The sequence below is a fragment of the Eptatretus burgeri genome, chromosome 8 (assembly GCF_056783735.1).
Source record: "Eptatretus burgeri isolate ZD-2024b chromosome 8, Ebu_testis_v1, whole genome shotgun sequence".
NCBI lineage: Eukaryota > Metazoa > Chordata > Myxini > Myxiniformes > Myxinidae > Eptatretus > Eptatretus burgeri.
Window position 1 is genome coordinate 67,598,932 of NC_140968.1, and position 22,268 is coordinate 67,621,199.

At 41.5% G+C, this 22,268-nt stretch overlaps 1 protein-coding gene across 5 annotated transcripts in view; it reads right to left on the reverse strand.

Annotated features, from left to right (window-relative positions):
• Positions 1–22,268, reverse strand: part of LOC147021948 (ankyrin repeat and fibronectin type-III domain-containing protein 1-like) — a 443,484-nt gene that overhangs the window by 355,733 nt on the left and 65,483 nt on the right. For 4 of the 5 annotated variants that reach the window (XM_085892412.1, XM_085892411.1, XM_085892413.1 and 1 more), the window contains exons 2-3: positions 17,116–17,309; positions 5,843–6,093 (exon numbers count right to left, since the gene is read on the reverse strand). In XM_085892412.1, coding sequence (XP_085748538.1) covers positions 5,843–6,093; positions 17,116–17,309 — 445 coding nt within the window. Of the gene's footprint in view, positions 1–5,275; positions 5,806–5,842; positions 6,094–17,115; positions 17,310–22,268 lie in introns of those variants that run through there. The other variant, XM_085892415.1, reaches the window with a different exon arrangement.

The window sequence follows — 22,268 nt, forward strand, 5'->3', positions numbered from 1 at the left end:
AGAGATAACACGAGTGTTTAAGAAGATAACGTTGGAAAATGAGATATAGACAAAGGAGGTTAATTTATCCCGTTTATCTACACATCATTAACATAATCCAAAAAGGATCTTTAGCATCCACAACCTAAACGCAAACAAGACAGCCAGGTTTACATCCTCAGGTATGATCTGAAGTGTAACACTGGCTGTTGTCCTCGAATCAGGATGGCAATTTTGGTAGAATTCAACTCCATAGAAGAACAATGTCCATGACCAGATAGCTGGGAGTCAAACACGCAACCAACAGAGCTATCCTGTCATCTCGCAACCCACAACGCCTTCCATACAACTAATAACTGAGCTCAACTCCGCTTACCTTTGAGATCCAACAGAATTGTGTACATTCAAGATAATATATTGTCAGCTTCTTATAAACTCCCCAAGAAGCTACAAGATAGTAATTGAAAAAGAACAACAAAAGTCATTCAGTTTTATAATTTTCCCCCCAAATGTAGTTTAACCAAATAATTTGACATTTGTATACAACAATACCTGTCTTTAACAACTCCATTCCGGAACCATCTGCTGATTGTACCCACAGTGTAAACAAACTTGACTAATTGCATTACATTCAGCTTCCTGTTCCATAAAACATAATCTTGGATCAATAGTAGATTGTTGTTAAAATACCACATAATATTCCTTGCTGAAGAAGGACGTTACCCTGAGACCATATCACCCTTCGAAAGAGCTTTGATATTTGTATAATACCAAATATTCCTTCTTCTTAATCTGCAAGTTCACTCGCCATCTCAGTCCATGTGTCTGTAAAGTCTCGCTTGCGGCAATGGCCGAAAATGCTTTGGAATGGGGGTAAGAGACAATCCAAAACTAACTTTTTAAACCTCGTTCAATTGAACAATTATCCTCTTACACCAAATATCCATCTCACATTCCCCATTCGTGCTTGGGCGTGTGGAAATGTTTAAACGAAAAGCGATGGTTTTTATTAGAAAAGTAACAAAACCCAGTTCTGTGCCATCGAGCAGACTAAACATGAATGCAATTCAAGCCCAAGATCAACCTAAGTTTGTTTGAAAGACGTACCTGAAACTTCTGGGGGTGTTATCTTTACAAAGTTCAGCGCAATTGACCTACAAACCAGCTCTGTAAATCGGCAGAATTAGTGTTTTCAAGAATAGCAACATAATTAGGCTCAAAACAATAAACAATCGCAATTAAAACTTCACACATTAACCTTTATGCAGCAATCTGCTTACTCTGGCAATTGCAAAGCAATAAGGCTACTTTGCAGATTTTGATGCTGTCATAATATTTTTGATTCGTTGTTCACATTTGAGAGAAAACTCACCATTTAATAACCCCAAATACCACACAGGCATCTATCATAGTTATGAAACACCTGGCGCTAATATATCACCAGCCTTACATTCCCCTCCCACATTGTAAAGAAAGGTATTATCAAGTTACCTGAGTTCAGTTGGAGAACAATGGATCTCTCAATGATCAAAACCAATAATGTGCTCACTATGCCATATGCCTTACACGTGATATGACACTAACCTGAGCTCGCTATAAAACATTCTGCCAAGTGGTCACAGTTCACAAATAACAATTACATGGTTTGTGATGGCCCTCAAACCACTTGGCTTTAGATCCATTAACACTCAGGTATTGCAGAATGTGTTGATTGTAATACCTGTATCTGTGTCTAATTCGATTTAAGCCTGGAGAGCTGCAAATATACTTCCAGATATTTTTGCCATCAAAAGGATAATATTGTGTATTATTGCAGGGGTTTGAAGTGAAATCAATATCTACCTATATAAAACACAATGTGTGTTTGTGTATTTGTGTGTTCCGCTTCATAAGGACGATTTAAGAAGGGTTATGACCCGATGTGAGTGAATAATTAAATTCATGACGTTCATAACCCATGCCAAGTAGGGTACATGGATGATGCAGTTATATGGGCTATAATAGCAGTGGGTCATAATAGTAGCATGTTCAGTTAACGATTTTTGTTCAGAATGAATGCGTGAGGGGAGACAATACGCTCCATGAATGCCGTTCTCGGTTTCTACTGTCTTTCACATGATGCCAAATTTCCATATTAAACATGTAATGGTGACAAAGCCAGGTGCTTATTTGGCAGGGGCAGTATTCAAAATATTAGTTGAAATTAAACTCCAAGCATTATTCTAAAAAGTTGTCAGCATTAGGGTAGAACATGAGCACAAATACAGATAAAGAATGTAACCCCAACCCTATAGAATGTATCAAGAACAGTTCTTGACAGGTGGTAGCCAAGTGTGTGGCCTATGCTGAGCAAATTTCAAGCAATCCAACCATTAAATCACCAGCACGATGACAAAAAAAAAAGAGTCAATCAATTTCATTTTCAAGTGTGTTAAAGTTGCCATTTGGAATAGTGAATGGGCTTGGCAGTTTGCTTTGCAGTCAGTTATATCATCTTATTGGTCTTAAGTGTCAACAGCAATGGAATGAACAAGCCGGGAGGAGACGATGGTTCGCGGGCACTATTGAGGAAGCCTTACCGTAAAAACCTTTCTCCTCCGTCAAAATTGACCAAATCAAATCGGATTTTTTTTTTAAATGTTGTACTTATGGACATTACGCACAGCTTCGAGGAAATGAAATTGCGAGAAAAAAAAACGAGAAATAAATGAATAAATAATAAATAAAAAGTTCAAGTGGGCGTGGCTCCGCCAACAAGGGGCCTGGGACGCCCCTCATACAAAAACACACAACTCGACCATGATATCTAGCTTGTGTCCAAGTTTCATCAAGATCGCATCAAACGTCACGGAGCTATGCTCTGGAGAGAGTCACAAACAGACAGACAGACAGACACACAGACACACAGACAACAAAAATAGTGGTCACTGCTGGTGCCCGTGAACCAAAAATCGAAACAAATATATTTTGGTGTTCAGTCACAGACAATTGTACTTTAGCCTTTACACTTGCTTCACACTCATAATTTCGTTTCACAAATCTTTTAATCACAGAACACAAAATGTGGCTGACAGGTTGGCCGAGAGGTATGCACACTTGCTTCATAGCTGTCTTGCTTGGGTTTGAATCCAGACTCAACTTTAAACTGTCATCCCGGTGTTTCACAGGCAGGGTGTTTCATGATTGTGCATGTGTCGTCCCTTGGATGGATGTTTTACTGGGCATTCAGAATGCCAGCTTCAGTTTGTGGATGTTAAAGATCCCAAGTGTCTTCGCGGAGAGCAGACGGGCAAACGCCGGCACCCTGAACAAATTACAAATTCATGTCCTAACCAGCAGAGGGCATATTGCATCAGTAGCATAGCCGCGGCATAGCGGCATAGGCATAGCTACTGATGCAATATGCCCTCTGCTGGTTAGGACAGAAATCCTCAATGAATCAACCTTACATCTTCAGCAAATGATGTGAACCCACAGCCTTGTGCTTAATACAAAAGAAAGAAAGAAGAAGGAATAGTAGAAGATATTCACAGCTTACTAGTTAAGCCATGTCGAGATATTTGCAGAAGTTTGGGAGCATTTCTGCTTACTTCTGGATATAGAATCAGCGAGCAGGTACAGTAAGTTGTAGAGGGAGGGGCTTTCGTGAATGTTGTGTGTGTGTGTGTGTGTGTGTGTGTGTGTGTGTGTGTGTGTGTGTGTGTGTGTGTGTGTGTGTGTGTGTGTGTGTGTGTGTGTGTGTGTGTGTGTGTGTGTGTGTGTGTGTGTGTGTGTGTGTGTGTGTGTGTGTGTGTGAAGTGCCTCATGTATGGCTTGTGTTTTGTCTTTTAATTCCATGATATGTTAATAATGTTCTTGTGAAGCAATAGGGTGACAGGTAGTATAATAATAATAATAATAATAATGATAATACCATTCCTTTCACACCATAAAGGCACACAGGGCTACCAAGCAGTTTCATTCGCAAGGAGTACAGTCCTGGACGGGTGACCACTCTGACACACGTTACTCCGAATGGTTATCACCCCAGTACACCAATACTCATTTCACCAACCTCAGAAGGATGACAGGCTGAATCAACCACACCTGGTGTTAATGCAACAATCAACAGGAGCATGAACTCAGGACTATAAGGTCCCAAACCAGCCACCTTAACCACCAAGCCAAAACCAGACTGACAGGAAGTATAGTCAAATCATATTCCTTTATGAATCAACCTCACATCTGGGAATGGCCCCAACAAACTTTGTCAGTTCAATATACCTTCAAGACAAGAATATTGGGATTTAAGTTTCTTTTTAATTTTCTATTGCTGCAAAAGTTTTCCCTTATACTCAAAATGCATTGTCAAACATGTGCTTGTATTAATCTTACAACAACTTTTTGTCTTGTGTTTAAGCATTGTATAGATTTCCAGTTATAAGGCCCACTGGCAGTCTTCAACCGAAGAGGAAACTCTGCTTTCATCCTTCTTAAGGTGGAACATATGGAAACTTTTTTTAACATGGTGAGGCCTTTTTGGTTCATCATATATGTGCAATACACAAAAATTAAGCACTTCCACCATCCATGGATCAAATATTGTGCGAATTATACAGGTAACCACAAGCAGAAAATTTGGCCAGTGAAAAGGCACATAATTGTCTATCGATTTCGAAAAACATTTCAGGAATCATTTAAAGGAATCGTTCATGCCTGAAAAATCGAAGGACAGAGAGCAAAGTCTACTTTCCAGCCTCATTCGAAGGATGGAGTGCTCCGAGAAGCTATGCCTCCGCTGACACTTCACCATAAGGGTCCTTTGTAGTTAAATCCAACCTTGTTGGGAATAAAACTCAGACGAGATGGCCCAATGACAAATATGCGACTTAATATGACACACATTAAATTATTGATGAAGGTATAAAGCGCATTCAAATTTCCATCATCTTCCCTCAATGCTTAAAAATAATGTTAAAAACTAATAAAAGACGATTTTAAAAAAATACATCATTTTGATTCTGTCTACAAATGCCAACGAATAGCCACCCTTACAAATAATCTCCTGCGACATCATGGGATGTGATAAAAATCTGATGAGGATCTACTCAGATGTCATCAGAAACTTTTTTTAATGGTGAACAACAACCAGAGCAAGCCGACATTTCTCATGGGTGTGTTGAACCATACCAACGAGACTACAAACACCAAGTTTTCAATGCATGGAATACCATCAACTTCAGCTGTTAGAAACATGTCATCAACAAGTGGCAAATGATCAAGAGTAGACTTTAGCCTTGAAGTCAGTGATACGAACCTTCCTCCGAGATGCGTCTGCTTTCAACTCCACAGCAATATAACCACGGTGAGAAGCCATTGCTTCCCATAACCACCCTCTCTGTTTGCGTTGCCATCCCCAAGGCAACTATACCGACCTCAATGAATCTTAATGCTGGACACCAGCTGTGGCACGCTATGGCTGGAGGAAGTGAAGATATAAGTCTTAAGAATTGTTCGCAGTTGCTAGCTGGTGTAAATAGTCTTGATGAACTGTTTTCAAGGCAAAATTATGCAAATGTTTAATTTGTTACTGGTCATTACGAGATATGCAATCAGAGGGGGACGGATTCATTCATAACACTGACCGAAAACAGCGAGAGCTGTTACATGTCATTCACAGTCCACTGTGTTGTCCAAATAATGCTTTGCCACAAACTCAATACATTAGTGTTTATATTTAAATAAAATGAATGTGGTTATGTATAAATGATCGACTTAATGAATAGCATTACATAAACTTTCAGCGTAATAAGTTTCGTGGTAACTTTATTTATCTGGTAATTGAACAGTTTGAATATAAAGTCCAGGTTGGACATCAACTCACAGCCTTTCGTTTCAAGGTGCTCCGGCCCCTCTCTTTCTGACCACGTGTTGTGTCTGGGACTGAACGCACACCCAGCCCCGCATCGACAGAGTAGCTCTTTATGAGTGGTGCAGGCTTGGTTCCTCGGAGAGTGGCCAGTGCCGGCTGTTGTGCCGGGGCCACCTCAGCCGAGGAATGCCGCATGAGCCGTCGTCTTCGCCGAGATGAACCTTCAGGATCAGCAGTCACAGATTTTGCCAAGTTTCCAGGATCTGAGGGACAATGGAGTTGGTCAGCATCAGGCAAGCCCAAAGGCTCAACTTACCTGCTCATGTGAGAAGCCAAATTACAGCCTGATAGATTTTTATTTCAATCAAATTTAACATGTAATATAAAATTTAACAGTGAACACATCGCAAAATTATGTAATTTTATGTTGTAGGCCTTCCTGAGCTGCATTTGAGAATATCACAACATGATTGTAAAGATACAGAATAATAAACTAGCAACAGCAAGGTTAACATTGTGTCAAGAGAGCGGTGTGTAACTCAATCCCACTTGTGGGCATCAATGTTGCATTCACTCAAGTTCTTGAAGCTGTGCACTTGGGTCCAATTACCTTGAATCGATTGAGGATCCTCTCCACACTAACCTCTTCAGCTCTATACAGTGAAGAAGTTCCTCTCACTAAAGACATTATGCTTCAAATGGCTACATCTGGTCTCTTCCATGACATGTTAAATCTGGCAGGCATCATGTAAGAGTCCCTATATGTTTCCCTCGGCATCACAACTTCCCCTTTCCCTGAACCTGTAACTCTGTGAGCTCCTATTGCCAACGTTCATTCTATTTTTATTCGTATTTCATGGAGGATTGACAAGCTGGTCACATTAGAACCTGACTTCCTGGTTTATTACCATCATGGAAGCCCAAAAGGCTCCATATCATATCCAGTGAGTGATCAAATCATCTATTTAAATATTTTTCCAATGTCTAACATTTAGGTATAAGCTTTACTTATGCATGCAGGTTTATCAGAAGTTACACAATATGTACAATTGTCACAGTGCAAGACGACAGACAGACTAAAAAAAGGGATAGAGACAGCACCAATCTCTATATTGTGAAAAAAAACACTGAAGTGTAATGAACACACTGATGCTGTTCATTCCCAGATGGATTTCTTTAAATGTATACAAATTACCCCAAAACATTTATTTAACATATTCATTATTTAAGTATGAGCATTTTCCCCTTTTAAATACTGCACTGCAAAATGTTACATCAGTATAATAAAGCAAATGGTAATGCAAACTTTATATTTGTTTTTTGTTTTTTTTCTCATTTACCCAGGAAGAGCCATTTGTACGAAATGATAATTGCACCAGGTGGGTGTGTGTCATCGGTTGTTATCTCCGTATGTGGGTTTCATAGGGTACAACAGAGTCCTCCCAGGTTTCAAAGTATCCACCTTTGTCTCTGTAAGGGATGATGATTCATGGACCAAGCTGTAAAGTTTTCTTGCTCTCAACGTTTTGCTCCGAGGGCTCTTTTCGGGATCGTCTCGAGCCCCGAACAAGTTCCAGCTGTTGTTCATTTGCAGTAATATTCCCAGGGATGTATTTTTTAAGATCTCTGTGAAGTTCTTCTTTGTCATTCCCGCTGTTCCAATGATCACTGGTACAATTTTGGCACGCTTTAGCTTCCAGGATCTTTTCACTTCATTTTTGAGGTCTTGATATTTGGTCATTTTCTTGATTTCTGCATTATTTCGGCCAAATCACTGGGTACTGACACCTCAATTAGCAATTCTTTCATTATCACTTTTGGTTCATTTTTCTATGAGTTTTCTGGAACTAGGATATTGAATTTTCTGCAGATATACCAGTGGATTACTCTACATAGTATACTTTGCTGTGCCTTATGTGTACAGCTGTTCTGGCACGAGTGTTTTTATATCCTGATAGGAGGTGACTCGTGCTTTTTGTTTCTACATTGCAGAACCTACACTACTCCGATTGACTCAGTCCTGCCATCTTCTTAAAGCCATTCATGTTGTGTCCCTGGTCTTGGGCATTAATAATGATTCATTCTCCATCTCAGATGAGCTGACCTCTTCTTAACCATTCCAATGAGCCTTCTATGTCTTTGCCTAATCTGTCCAATTCTTTCTTTTTATACCTCCCTGCTGTTTTGTCGTTCTCCCAGTTGTTGGTATATATCTCTTGATATTTTGCCTTGTATTTTTATTTTATCTTTTTTTGCAGTCGGTGGAGCTGTATTCATTGCTGTTTCAGTTTCATGTGTTGACACCTTGTATTCGCACCTGTTTTTGGAACATTTTGCAAGGTGGGTAAAGGATACCTTTTCTGGCTTGCTGTGTGTGTGTGTGTGTGTGTGTGTGTGTGTGTGTGTGTGTGTGTGTGTGTGTGTGTGTGTGTGTGTGTGTGTGTGTGTGTGTGTGTGTGTGTGTGTGTGTGTGTGTGTGTGTGTGTGTGTGTGTGTGTGTGTTAAGCGTAAATACATTTATATTAACGACAGGCACTATAAGGGAAGGCCAGGATACTTAAGTACCGACGTAACCACTCAGAAAACCGGAAAGCTGTTTGTGCGGCATATGGCATGTGTTGGATAATACCGCTTACTGTTATTATCCCCAATAACAGCACACTTTATGATGATAGAAAGGAATTGATCTGATTTGTTGAAATCAATATACCGATAAAAAATATTGATTTCACACTTCACCAATCCTGCCACCAACTTTTCTATCAAAATATTTAAAAACCCAGATTGGCATTACATGATGCATTTAGCACCCATGCAAAATTACAGTGAGTAGTGTTAATGTCATGAAGTGAGGAGCCTAATGAATGTGGAGATAGGAAGCAGTAAATGGTGCTTTTGGTACTGTTAAAGATTAAAGACAGCTTGGTTTCCCCTTTGGAATTCCACTAGGATGCCTCATGGATCAATGATGGTCAACATCCACAGGAGATGCTTCCATTCCTTTTTTATCCCAATCCCAGAACAGCTTTTCAGAAATGGTTCAATTCCACTCCTCCCTCCGAGCTTCAAGCGGACAGTGTACCATCACCTCATGCCATCTCACAACCTGACTCATGATCTTCTCTACCAAGCCTGGTGTTGAAATAATGTTTAGGGTGGCTGACTTAAGATCTTTGGGTCTTAAGTTCAAGCCCCTGCAACGAGTGAATGAACACCAGGTGGGTTGACTCAGCCTGTTATCCTTCTGAGGTTGGTGAAATGATTACCAGTGTGCTGGTAACAGGGGGCATTGCATCAGCAGCACAACCATGTCTCTTAAATGATGCAGCCAAGCAGCCACAGGCTTCATGTGGGTAAAAAAATATATTTTCTACCCCCATTAAACTGGGTAAACCCAACCCTTTCCCTGACAGATTTATGTGTTTTCTCTTCTCTGTTCTTGCTCCTCACTCATATCATTCATTCCCTTTCTTTCCTGTTCATTCATTCCTTTCATGTCTGTTAATTCTTTCTTTTCATGTTTGTTCATTTATTTGCTTGTTGCATCTAATCTACCTGTTGCTCCACTATCAGTTAGTTGACCGGATGTCTCCGGATGGTTTTTACGATGATACGTTGGATCCTTATCAACCATTCCATTTGAGTGCTTGCTTGAGTGTGAAATGGTTGTGGGCGGAATCAATTACAAAGTGCTCGATTCCAACCATTGAATCAAAAAGAATCGAGTAGTGAACTGGAATTGATGTCACTTCCGTGTCATTCTTACTTCATAGAAAGAAGCGGTTTTTTTCGGGGAAATTTATTTCGTCCCTATTGAGCATGTTCCGGTTACACATGGCCTGGTAATGCATTCAATGTAAAGGAACACGCCCAGTAAAAAAGGAACACGCCCACGCCCTGTTTGCAACATAGTAACAAAAGCAAATCACTTGCAAACTAAACACGCCCAAAGGACGGGTTCCTTCAAAATTAAAAGCAAGGCATTTGGAGTTGGCTGGTATAGCATGCTGATTGCATTGCCGATTGGTTAGGCAATATATCAACTGATAAAGTTTTGACAACATGTCGTTCAAAAGGTCCAGAAGAGCAGTTTGGAACTACTTTGGGAAGGTTAAAGAGACAGTCCAAAAAGTTGCATATTCACTTTGTTCAAAAACATTGCTTATCACTGTAATACGTCCAATGTGCGAAATCATTTGAAAACCAAACAACAGATACAGTACCTATTAGTGATGTTTGAGAATGTGGATTCAAAGAAACCAAAGTCTGCAACAGCAACAAGTTCGCTTTCGCAATCGACGATTGAAAGCACTTTCTCCCCGGTAATGCCTTCTTCCTTCCCTTCCCGCTCATGCTGCCTTCCCTTCCCCTTCCCTCATGCTGCCTTCCCTTCCCCTCCCCTCATGCTGCCTTCCCTTCCCCTCCCCACGCACTGCCATAACTTCCCCTCCCCACACACTGCCTTCCCTCCCCTCCATCATGGTGCCTGCCCATCTGCTACCCTCATGCTGCCTTTCCTTCCACTCCCCTCATGCTGCGTTCCCTGTCCTTCCCCTCATGCTGCCTTTCCTTCCCCTCCCCACGTGCTGCCTTTCCTTCCCCTCCCCTCACACGGCCTTTCCTTTCCCTCCCCTTACGCTGCCAATCCTTCACCTCCCCTCACGCTACCTTTCTTTCACCACTCTCACGCTGCCTTTCCTTCACCACCCCTCACACGGCCTTTCATTTCCCTACCCTAACGCTGCCAATCCTTCAGCACCCCTCACACAGCCTTTCCTTCCCCTCTCCTAATGCTGCCAATCCTTCACCTCCCCTCACGCTGCCTTTCCTTCACAACCTCTCATGCTGCCTTTCCTTCCCCTCCCTTCACGCTGCCTTTCCTTCCACTGCCCCTCATGCTGCCTTCCCTGCCCTTCCCCTCATGCAACCTTTCCTTCCTCTCCCCACATGCTGCCTTTCCTTCCCCTCCCCTCACACAGCCTTTCCTTCCACTCCCCTAACACTGCCAATCCTTCCCCTCCCCTCACATTGCCTTTCCTTCCCCTCCCTTCACGCTGACTTTCCTTCACCTCCCCTCATGCTGCCTTTCCTTCCCCTCATCTGACGCTGCCTTTCCTTCCACCTCCTCTCATGCTGCCTTCTCTTCCCCTCCCCTCATGCTACCTTCCCTTCCATTCCCTCATGCTACCTTCCCTTCCCCTCCCCCTCACACTGCTTTCCCTTCCCCTCACGCTGCCTTCTCTTACCCTCCCCTCACACTGCCTTCTCTTACCCTCCCCTTACACTGCTTTCCCTTCCCTCCCCTTACACTGCCTTCCCTTCCCCTCCCCTCCCTCCCTCCCCTCATGCTGCCTTCCCTCCCACTCCCCCTCATGCTATCTTCCCTTCCCCTCCCCCTCACACTGCCTTTCCTTTCCCTCCCCTCATGCTGCCTTCCCTTCCCTCCCCTCATGCTACCTTCCCTTCCCCTCCCCTCATGCTACCTTCCCTTCCCCTCCCCTCATGCTACCTTCCCTTCCCCTCCCCTCACATTGCCTTCCCTTCCCCTCCCCTCATGCTGCCTTCCCATACCCAAATCCTCTTCGCTCACTTCCCCACCCCTTCTCTCTCTCTCTCTCTCTCTCTCTCTCTCTCTCTCTCTCTCTCTCTCTCTCTCTCTCTCTCTCTCTCTCTCTCTCTCTCTCTCTCTCTCTCTCTCTCTCTCTCTCTCTCTCTCTCTCTCTCTCTCTCTCTCTCTCTCTCTCTCTCTCTCTCTCTCTCTCTCTCTCTCCCCCTCTCTCTCTCTCCTCTTTCTCGTGTCCCCCCCATCCCCCCGCTCAGTATTCTCGTCAGCGATGCAATGAGTGGTATTTGAAGAATCCAATAACATGATTAATTACTTCACGCTTACTCCAGACATTCATTTAAAGGAAATAATTGCACTATGCTCGGCATTATTTACCAAAGGAGCCATTTCCAGAACAGTATGCAGACTGTTTTCACCTTTTGGTCAATACAATCCAACTGCAGATGTGTGAATAGATAGCTGTTAAAATTTTGATTGTCTTTTCCCCAACTACCTTAAAGAGTTCTTTTGGAATTTTGTCAGCTCCTGGTGTTTACCATTTGCCAGCTCTTTAAGGACTCTGCATACCTTGCATTATATCACTCTTGATTATTGCTCTTTGTTATCCTGAACCATTTGCTTTTTGTGTGATAGGAAGGAGAGAATAGGAGGAGGAGTAGCAATGTGGGTAAAAGACAGCATTGCATCAAGAGAAAGGGGTGACATGAAGGCGGGAATTAATGGAGAGGATTTTGTATGGGTGGAGATTAGAGATTGCAAAAACCGTAAGATACTGGAAGGATGCTTTTATCGGACTCCAAGTGTGAAGGAAGAGGAGGAAGGGGGAGTACATGAAGAATTCAAAAGGGCATATGGTCAGGGAAGAGTATTGATTATGGGGGATTTTAACTTGCCAGGGATAGATCGAGTCCAGGAACAGGGAAAGTGCAGAGCAGATGAGGATTTCTGAGATTTAGTTCAGGATTGTTTTTAACCCCGTTTGGAGATAAGCCCTCAAGGGGGAGTACAGTGTTAGACCTCCTTTTAAGTAACAATCCCAATATGGTGGAGGAGGTCGAGGTAGGGGAGCATTTAGCAACAAGTGACCACAACATTGTGTGTGCAAAGATTCTGTTAAGGGTTAGAGTTCAGGATAGAAGAGTTAGGCTATTAGATGTCAGGAAGGCAAACCTTGAGGGTATGAGGAGAGAATTGGGTGATGTAGATCGGGAGAAACTAACAATAGGACAATCAACATCAGAGAAATGGGAAACCTTTAAGGAGCAGATGTGTAGTGTGCAGAGTAAGTACATCCAATGAGGTGCAAAACTAGAAACAGAAAGAGACCAGGGTGGTTGAGCAGTGAGATAAGGAATGCTATTAAGGAGAAGCAGAAGGCATTTATTAGGTTTAAAATAACAGGACTGCAGTTAGATTTATATCACTATCGGAGTAAACAGAGGCAAGTTAAGAAAATAACTCGGCAAGCCAAAAGAGAGTATGAGAAGGACATGGCTAAGAATATTAAACATAATAGCAAGACTTTCTTTACGTATATCAGGGGAAAAGAACAGGTGAGGACCAGTGTAGGCCCATTGAGGAATAGCACTGGGAGAGTGGTTAGTGATGAAAGTGAGATGGCAGGCTTATTAATCAGGTATTTTGCTTCAACTTTTACACAAGAAGTCGGGAGAATTGCCAATAGCTGAGAGGATCTATCAAGGAGGTGAAGAAGGGTTTTTACAGAAGATCCAGGTTGGAGGGGAGGAGGTGAAGGAACAGCAAGGTAATCTAAAAGTAGATAAGGCTCCGGGTCCAGATAATATGCACCCAAGAGTATTGATGGAGGTAGCTGAGCAGGTAAGCGTGATGTTAACGGATATTTTCAATAGTTCCCTGGAGTCAGGCCAGGTACCGGAGGATTTGAGAGTAGCAAATGTAATACCATTATTTAAGAAAGGACCCAGAGAAGAATTGGGAAACTAAAGACCTGTTTGTTTGACTTCAGTTGTGGGGAAGGTGATTGGAGACATTAAGGAGTAAACGGGGAACCATTTAAATAAACACAAACTAATTAAAGGGAATCAGCATGGGTTTACCAAAGGGAGTTCCTGTCATTCTTTTAGAGTTCTATGAAGCAGTGTCTGATTGGGTGGATGAGGGAAAGGCAGTGGACATAATGTATCTCGACTTTAAGAAGGCATTTGATAAGGTACCACATCGGAGCTTGTTAGCCATAATGAGGGCTTGTGGAGTGGCTGGTCAGGAACTAATTGGATTGCAAACTGGCTTCATGATAGGAAGCAAAGAGTGGCTGAGAGTGGGAGGATGTCTTGCTGGGAGGATGTAAGTAGTGGGGTATCTCAGTGATCAGTACTCGGACCATTACTATTCATTATTTACATCAATGGTTTGGATAGTGGGGTGAAGAGTAAGCTTTCCAAATTTGCAGATGATACAAAGCTTGGAGGTGAGGTGGGTAGCAGAGCGGGTGGTGATCAGATACAGGAAAATATTGACACTTGCATAGATTGGGCAAAAGATTAGCAGATGGAATTTAAGCTGAGCAAGTGTAAGGTGTTGGGGATGGGAAAGAACAATGAAAATAGAGATTACAGGATGCAAGGGATGTAATTTTGATTACATATAGGCAGATTACAGGATGTAATTTTGGAGCATGTTACACAGGAGAAGGATCTGGGGGTGGTAATAGATATGGGAGGTAAGCAGGCAGCATAATGCCAGGCAGTGATAGGTAAAGCAAATAGGGCTTTCGGTTGTATTCAGAGGAGGATCATTTATAAATTAAAAGAGGTGGTGTTGACATTCATTGTACAGGAATTTAGTGAGGGTGTCATCTAGAATATTGTGTGCAGTTTTGGTCACCACAACTCAGGAAGGACACAGATGTCACAGAGAGGGTTCAGCACAAGGCTACTAGATTGATTCCGGGCCGAGCTGGACTCAGCTATGAGGAGCGGCTGAAGGAGACAGGGCTTTATACACTAGAAAGGAGGCGGTTACAAGTCGATATAATGGAGATATATAAATAATGAAAGGTAGAGACAAAATAATGCAGATGAATTATTCAGCAGGGTAGACAGTGATCTGACCAGGGGCCGAAGCGTGAGAGTAAAGAAGAGGAAAGTTAACACGGTAGTTATGCTTCAGTCACATTTGGATCGGCGGCCGTAGGGTTGAAAAAATCTACAGCCACTCGCAATTATAGGGCGGCCGCAGTATTTCCACGGTCACACAATGTAGCAGTCACATATGTTTATATTTTTCGGGTTCCCAACCTTGACTGAACCCAGTACCTGCAGAGCCTAGCAACCGCATGGCTGAGGAAGTCGCCATTGCAAGGCTTCTTCTTCTTCTTCTTCCTCCACCTCCTCTTCTTCTTCTTCCATTTTTCTTCACGCGGCGGCCTGATTCAGCATTATCTTGTAAAACAAGTACAGTAATCTATAATCATGTACATTTTTCTCCTCATTTATAATTAATTAGTTCGGTGAAATGCGACCCGGAAACGATTAAAATGTTATCGGACAAAAAATTAACGCACATTATGGGACTAAAAAAAATCGAGTTATCAGAAGTTAACTCGTCCGATAACGATAAATGGAAGTTAACTTCCGATAATGGTCCGATAAAAAAAGTAAACTTCGATAATTATCTGTTATCGGATTATCGCTTTTGTGCCCAACACTGGTGGCAAACATCGATACTCTGATCTCTAGCGGTAGCGCACGGTCGACGCAGACTGCCACGGAGGCTGTACGTAGGACGTACGTAGGACGTACGTAGGACGCACGGCGGGCATAGGGGAACCATGTGTCGACCCTGCGTTGCCTGCAGGGAGTCACACAGATCGCAAGGCCACCGTACGGTGAACACAGGGACGCCTTAGGACTACCCTACGGTGACCGTGGAAATAGTGTGGCCGCCGTAATTTTTTGAGGGTTGACAAAATTCATTTTTCATTGATAAGAGCCTACGGCAGCCTCACGAATAACGCAAGCCCACCGTACGCCCTACGTAGGTCGACGTGGAACACATCTACGTGATGGCTATGGCTTGGCGAATTGCTACGGCCAACCTAGAAATGAAAAAAGTTATAACTCCGCGCTATAATAACACGGAGACCCCTACGGCCTGTAAAAGATAGCCATACGGTGTAGGGCCACCCTCAGGGCACCTCAGAAACTCTGCGGCCGCCGCACGTTTCTGTCAATTCAGGGGGGTACAGCCGCCGTATCCTAGCCTTAGAGCAAATGTGACTCATGCTTTAGGCAGGGGACTTCAACTCAGAAAGTAGTTAATGCATGGAATGGCCTCCCTGGAAAGGTAGTGGCAGCAGAAGCTGTTGATAAGTTTAAATTGGAATTAGATATTTTCCTGGAAGTATTGGAGATGGAGGGGAATAGGGATGTTGGCAGGACGTTAAGGTAGTTTGAGCATTGATGGGTGATTGTGTGCATGTGCACAAAGTGCTGTTGGTGGGGGTCTCGTCAAGGGGTGTTGTGTGGTTGATGTTGTGTGTTTTTTACCCAAGCCCACATGCCCCCTCCCCTGGAAAGAAACAAAAAAAAAAACACACAAATTTTTTTTTAAATTAAAAAACACTTTGCTTTTCATATTTTGATCTGGTGTTGATAAATTGTTGTGGTGTTGATGTGGTATTTGTATGATGGGCTGAATGGCCTCTGCCTGCGTCCAATTTCCTTTTGTTTCCTTGTGTGTATGTTTCTTTGAAGGTTGCCATCATATTGCTATCTCGCTTGTATTGAGTTTTGCTATTGTCCATCCATCTTTTTTCACCTGCGTTTCTTCTGTCAGGTTTTTTTCCTGTTCTACTCCTAAGGACCCTAATCCTAGACCTAAACTAGCCGCTGATCTCTCTGATCTTTTTGAAAAATATCTCTTGTTCTTCCTGCTCTGTTGACTTGTGCCCTCCTTTACAATGGAAAACTTCATCGGCAGCTCTATGCATCTGAAGATGTGAAAGGATTGGTTCTTCTTCTTGTTCCTATTCTTCTTCATCTTTGTCTTGATCTGCCAACATTATCTGTTGGACATGAATCATTTTACGGTGTCCTTTTTAAACAGTTGGCAATTGTTGCAGGCACACTGGCAAAATTCCTAATCGCTGCCCTAATCTGCAGGGGTACTGCATCACGGCACAGCAAAACCTCAGTTGTGATGCAACTACTGTGCCAAACCACTGCGTCATAATTGAATCCCAGTCGACTATGCAATCATGAGCAAAGACTATTCAACCAGATTTCATTGATTCGCAAAATACGAACTGTCTCATAACCTTCACCATTCTGCTCCTGGTTTATATTAAGGTGGTGGGTGACATGCATTGTGATGATCTGAGCTTTGTTCTCCCATTATTTCTGCTTTCTTTCTCAAGTGCTTTATTTATCATTGCTGCCCAGCACCATCTCATGCTGAGTCACTCATCGATTTTCTCATTTTCTTGTGAAACGAAATATTTTCTGATTTCAACTCTCACAAGCAACAAGTAAGACTATCGTTTGTCACTGAATCCATTTTATCAAACTCACACAGGTAATTCTCACAGCACAGTGAGTCCAAGTGTATACATAATCCGAAATAGAGCATGAAAAGACAAAAAATGTCTAAAATTATATTTTATATTTGCATGGCAACTTGCAGTTTGATCTTATTTATGTATATCAGGAAGAGAGCATGAGCCAAGCAAACGTCTTACGAGCAGGGAAGTTGAAGTGGGCCTCAGGCATCACTGCAAAGAGAGATCCTCTGTGCCGCCTTCTCTCTGTAGCTTCTCCTCCATCACCTGTCCCATCGGGCACCCGGTTGGGGGTTGGGGGTGATTGCGGAATGCTGGGTAATGTACGAGATTTCCGCAACATTGTGCAGCGTGACCAGGCCTCGCTCACCATCCTACACAAAGAGGGAAGAACGTTTATCGGGGTCAGAGTCTCAGAGATACTTCTTTCAGTGTGCACACAGGCCTTTTCTGGTGGCTCTCTCTCATTCAACATCACATGGAAACAGTGCAGGGAGGTTTTTTCCCCACCTTTATGGAATTATTGCCTTGAAATAAATACAAACAATCATGAAATGCTATCATCTCAGCTTTGATAGAAACTAAAGTGCAACCTGACTGCTATAAAGCTTTGAAAAAAGCTTAAAAATAACAAACATCCCATCATAGAAAACAGTTGATTGATCATTGGAAGATAAAGTGTGTGTGTGTGTATACATATACTGTATATATGTATGTATACATATACTGTATATATGTATGTATACATATACTGTATATATATATATATATATATATATATATATATATATATATATATATATATATATATATATATATATATATATATATATATATATATATATATTATACATATATATATATATATACATATACATATATATATATATATATATATATATATATATATATATATTATACATATATATATATATATACATATATATATATATATATATACATATATATATATATATATATATATATATATATATATATATATATATATATATATATATATATATATATACATATACATATATATACATATATATATATATACATATATATATATACATATATACATATATATATACATATATATATATACATATATATATATATATATATATATATATATATACATATATATATATACATACATATACATACATACATATATACATATATATATATATATACATACATATATACATATATATATATATATATATATATATATATATATATATATATATATATATATATATACATACATATATATATACATATATATATATATATATATATATATATATATACATATATATATATATATATATATATATATATATATATATACATATATATATATATATATACATATATATATATATATATATACATATATACATATATATATATACATATATATATATATATATATACATATATATATATATATATATATATATATATATATATATATATATACATATATATATATATATATATATATATATATATATATATATATATACATATATATATATATATATATATATATATATATATATATATATATATATATATATATATATATATATATATGGTGATGATGGATTCCATAACCTTGCTGATGATTGGGAGAAGGCTGATTGGTCTGTAGTTGCATGGATCTGTTTTTGCACCTTTTTTATGCAGGGCAGTGATGTTTGCAGATTTCCAAGCAGATGGCAGATAAGCCATCTTTGAATAAAGTTTGATAAGTACATCATAGTTCATCGGGGTTGGCTCTTCTGTCTGAAACCACTTAACCGATGACGTTTTAGTTTTCAAACTTTTATCCCCATTGGTATTCAATGATATACTTAAAGTTTGCATTGAGTGGTTTTGCGGTTTTATTTTTGTATCTTAATGTTTTTCTATAATTATTCAGTACTAGTGCATGCCTGTACGTGCGTGGCCGTACGTGCAAAAAAAAATATATATGTGCAAAAAATAAAATAAAAAAAAATAAGAAGAATTGTCACGTCAATTGTGACGTCATAGCACCATGTCCTGTCATTGGTTTGGTAAATAAATGGCCATAACTTGGGAACCACTTTTCCGATTAATATCAAACCTTGAAAAGGCACATACTCAGGTCCCCAGCAATATACCTGGCAAGTTTCAATTAGATCGGACCAGTGGTTGTCGAGAAACAGCGGTCACAGACAGACACACAGAGATTGCTGGAATTATAGATAGATGTCTTAGACAACATTCCAAAGCACAAAAATAAAAATATATATTACAGGCCAATTAATTTACACCATCAGTGTCCTAAAGCATGTGGGTAAACCTTGTTCACATGTGTTTGTAGAACATAAAAAAATGCAAAAATTGTTTTTTTTAGCATATGTGTCAACTAATTGAAGTGTGACACCTGAACGGTAAATCCAATTTTGATGTATGTGGTATCAAAATGTTTGCAAGACGCGAGAAAAAAGTCATTCGAAGAGAATTCAAAATCGCCAGCAGTTGCGAAGAAGTTGTGAAAAATGTCTTCCCGGGATCTGTTACCTCTATAAAAATGTCTTCCCCATACCTCCCCCCATACCTCCCCCACCCCTCCAGTGTGGTGAGAGTTGAGCTAAAGTCCAATATGGCTGCCAAATAACGTCACCAATGACGTCATAATTATCAAACTTTTTCCCCCTTCAGTAGTCCATCATACATTAACATTTAGCATCGATCTGTTCAGCCGTTTCGGAGATTCTCAGCCTCTGTTAGACTTAATCCAAAATGGAAGGTTATGGATTTGGTTTCGATTTTCGTGCCTGTGCGTGCATGCGTGCATGCATGCATCCGCAACCATAGCTCGAACATATATAGACCGATTAGACTTCATCGTTGTTCTGATATCAAGTTTTCTGATTATCTATAGTTCTGATGAAATATATATATGCAGCTCTGGAAAAAAATAAGAGACCGCTCCAAAAAAAATTTAAATCAGCATCTCTACATGTATGGCAGCCATTTCATTCCAGTGTCTGTTGAATTCCAACACAGGCACACCTCATTCTACTTAGTGAGGTACTGATTCGGTGATCACCTGAACCGAATCTTATTTAACAAGGAAAAGTATAAAAACCACTGCTGTGGTCATTACTATCCTCTTGCAATAGGACCAGCTGGATGGCAAAAACATTGCTAGTAGTGTGGTGAATTGAAGGACGTGACGCGTGATCACATGCCGTGCGTCCCGCATACAAGGCGAAGTCTCCGCGCGGACGGGGCGATTGTCCCTGGGGCATTGTCATTTACTGCGGCGGTTCACTTGGTGCTCGTTGAATGGTGAGAATTGAGAGTATATTGAACTCCGTGCTGATGCTGATTTATTCTGCGATGATTAATTGCACATGTATACATTACTGCTTCTGTATTCCTTGCTGCACATGTATTCCCTGATGTGTCTGTAGAATCGGCTTCAATCAAATGGAATAAAGCCTACACTCTGAAGGTTCTTCTCTCGCTTTTACTTCAATTTATTCCATTTGGTTTTCTCGGCTCTCTCGACCAACGATGGACAAGATCTACAAACCAGAGAGGTTCGACGCTGACCCGAATGCGACTGACTCGGAAATGAAATGGTTGCATTGGTTCCGTTCCTTCTCACACTATCTGACCATCATCGAAGAGGGTGCCGACAAACTGGCCGCCCTTGTGAATCATGTCTCCCCCAACGTATTCCGGCTCTTCTCGGAGTGTGACACTTACGATGCAGCGATCAACGAGCTGCGGGCGCTCTACGTGAAGCGCAAGAACGAGGTATACATACGACATCTTCTCAACACACGCAAGCAAGCAGCCGGGGAGACCATCGATCAGTTCCTGCAAGCTCTAAAGCAGTTGGGAAAAGACGGCAGTTTCCGGGCCGTAACCGCCAACGAACACCGAGATGAAGCGACCAGAGAAGCGTTCATCCAAGGGCTCAGGTCAGCCCACATACGGCAACGCTTACTGGAGAAAGCACAACCCACTCTTGAAAGGGTAGCCGACCAGGCTCGAGCGATGGATACGGCTCAGCAGCAATCTGAGTCATTTGGGACACCGATGCTGCTAATGAACGCTGCTATGGGGGAAACTCAAGGAACCCCACAGGGCACCCCAGACACAGAGGACGGAGGAAAACTCGAGGAATCGGATACCCAGACCTCGTCAAACTCTTCAGCAACTACATCGGTTGGTAAATGCTTCTTTTGTGGGTACAAAAGACACATCCGCCACCAATGCCCTGCCAGAGATGCCACATGCATGAATTGTGACAAGAAAGGGCATTATGCCAGGGTATGTAAAGCTACTCAGAGGAAAAATAAACCCACTTCTGCGGCCCTCTACTCACAAAAGAAACTAACTGCAGCCTCACCGGGGAATCTATCCAAAGCTATCATCAACGTACGAATTAACGGGCATATGGTTGAGGCTCTGATTGATACCGGTAGCTCTGAGAGTTTCGTCAACAGCTCGCTAGTGAAGGGCAGGAAATGGAAGATCCACCCGACAGACAATACGGTATGCATGGCCGCCACATCTCTACAGTCCCGCGTACGAGGGTACTGCAATGTTGAATTGGACGTAAAAGGGTACAGGAAATCGGGATGTAAGGGTGCTGGTGCTTCATGATTTATGCACAGACGTAATTCTGGGTCATAATGTCCTCAAGCAGCACACGAGCGTCGAAATACCCTTTGGAGGAAGCAAACCTCGCCTAATTTTAAATGCTCTGACCACCGCAGAGGTAACGTCCCCCCTGCTGTTTGCTAACTTGTCGCCGGACTGTAAACCGATAGCGATCAAATTGCGGCGATATACCACTGCTGATATGAACTTCATCACTTCAGAGACGAAGCGATTACTGGAAGAAGGAATTATAGAACCGAGCGATTCGCCATGGCGCGCGCAGGTGTTGGTGACTAGCAGCCAGAACCATAAGAAACGAATGGTTGTCGATTACTCTCAGACGGTCAATCGCTTCACCCAACTCGATGCCTACCCTTTGCCGCGCATAGACGAGATGGTCGAACGCGTGGCCAATTATAAAATATTCAGCACCATCGATTTGCGAAGCGCCTATCATCAAATTCCCATCCGAGAGGAAGACAAACCTTACACCGCGTTCCAGGCAGGCAGGCGCCTCTACCAATTCAGGAGGATTCCGTTCGGTGTCACGAATGGGGTAGCTTGCTTCCAACGAGTTATGGACGACATCAACTCAGATGAAAACCTCAAAGACACTTTCGTTTACGTGGACAATGTCACGGTGTGCGGTAGGGATCAGGGGGAACATG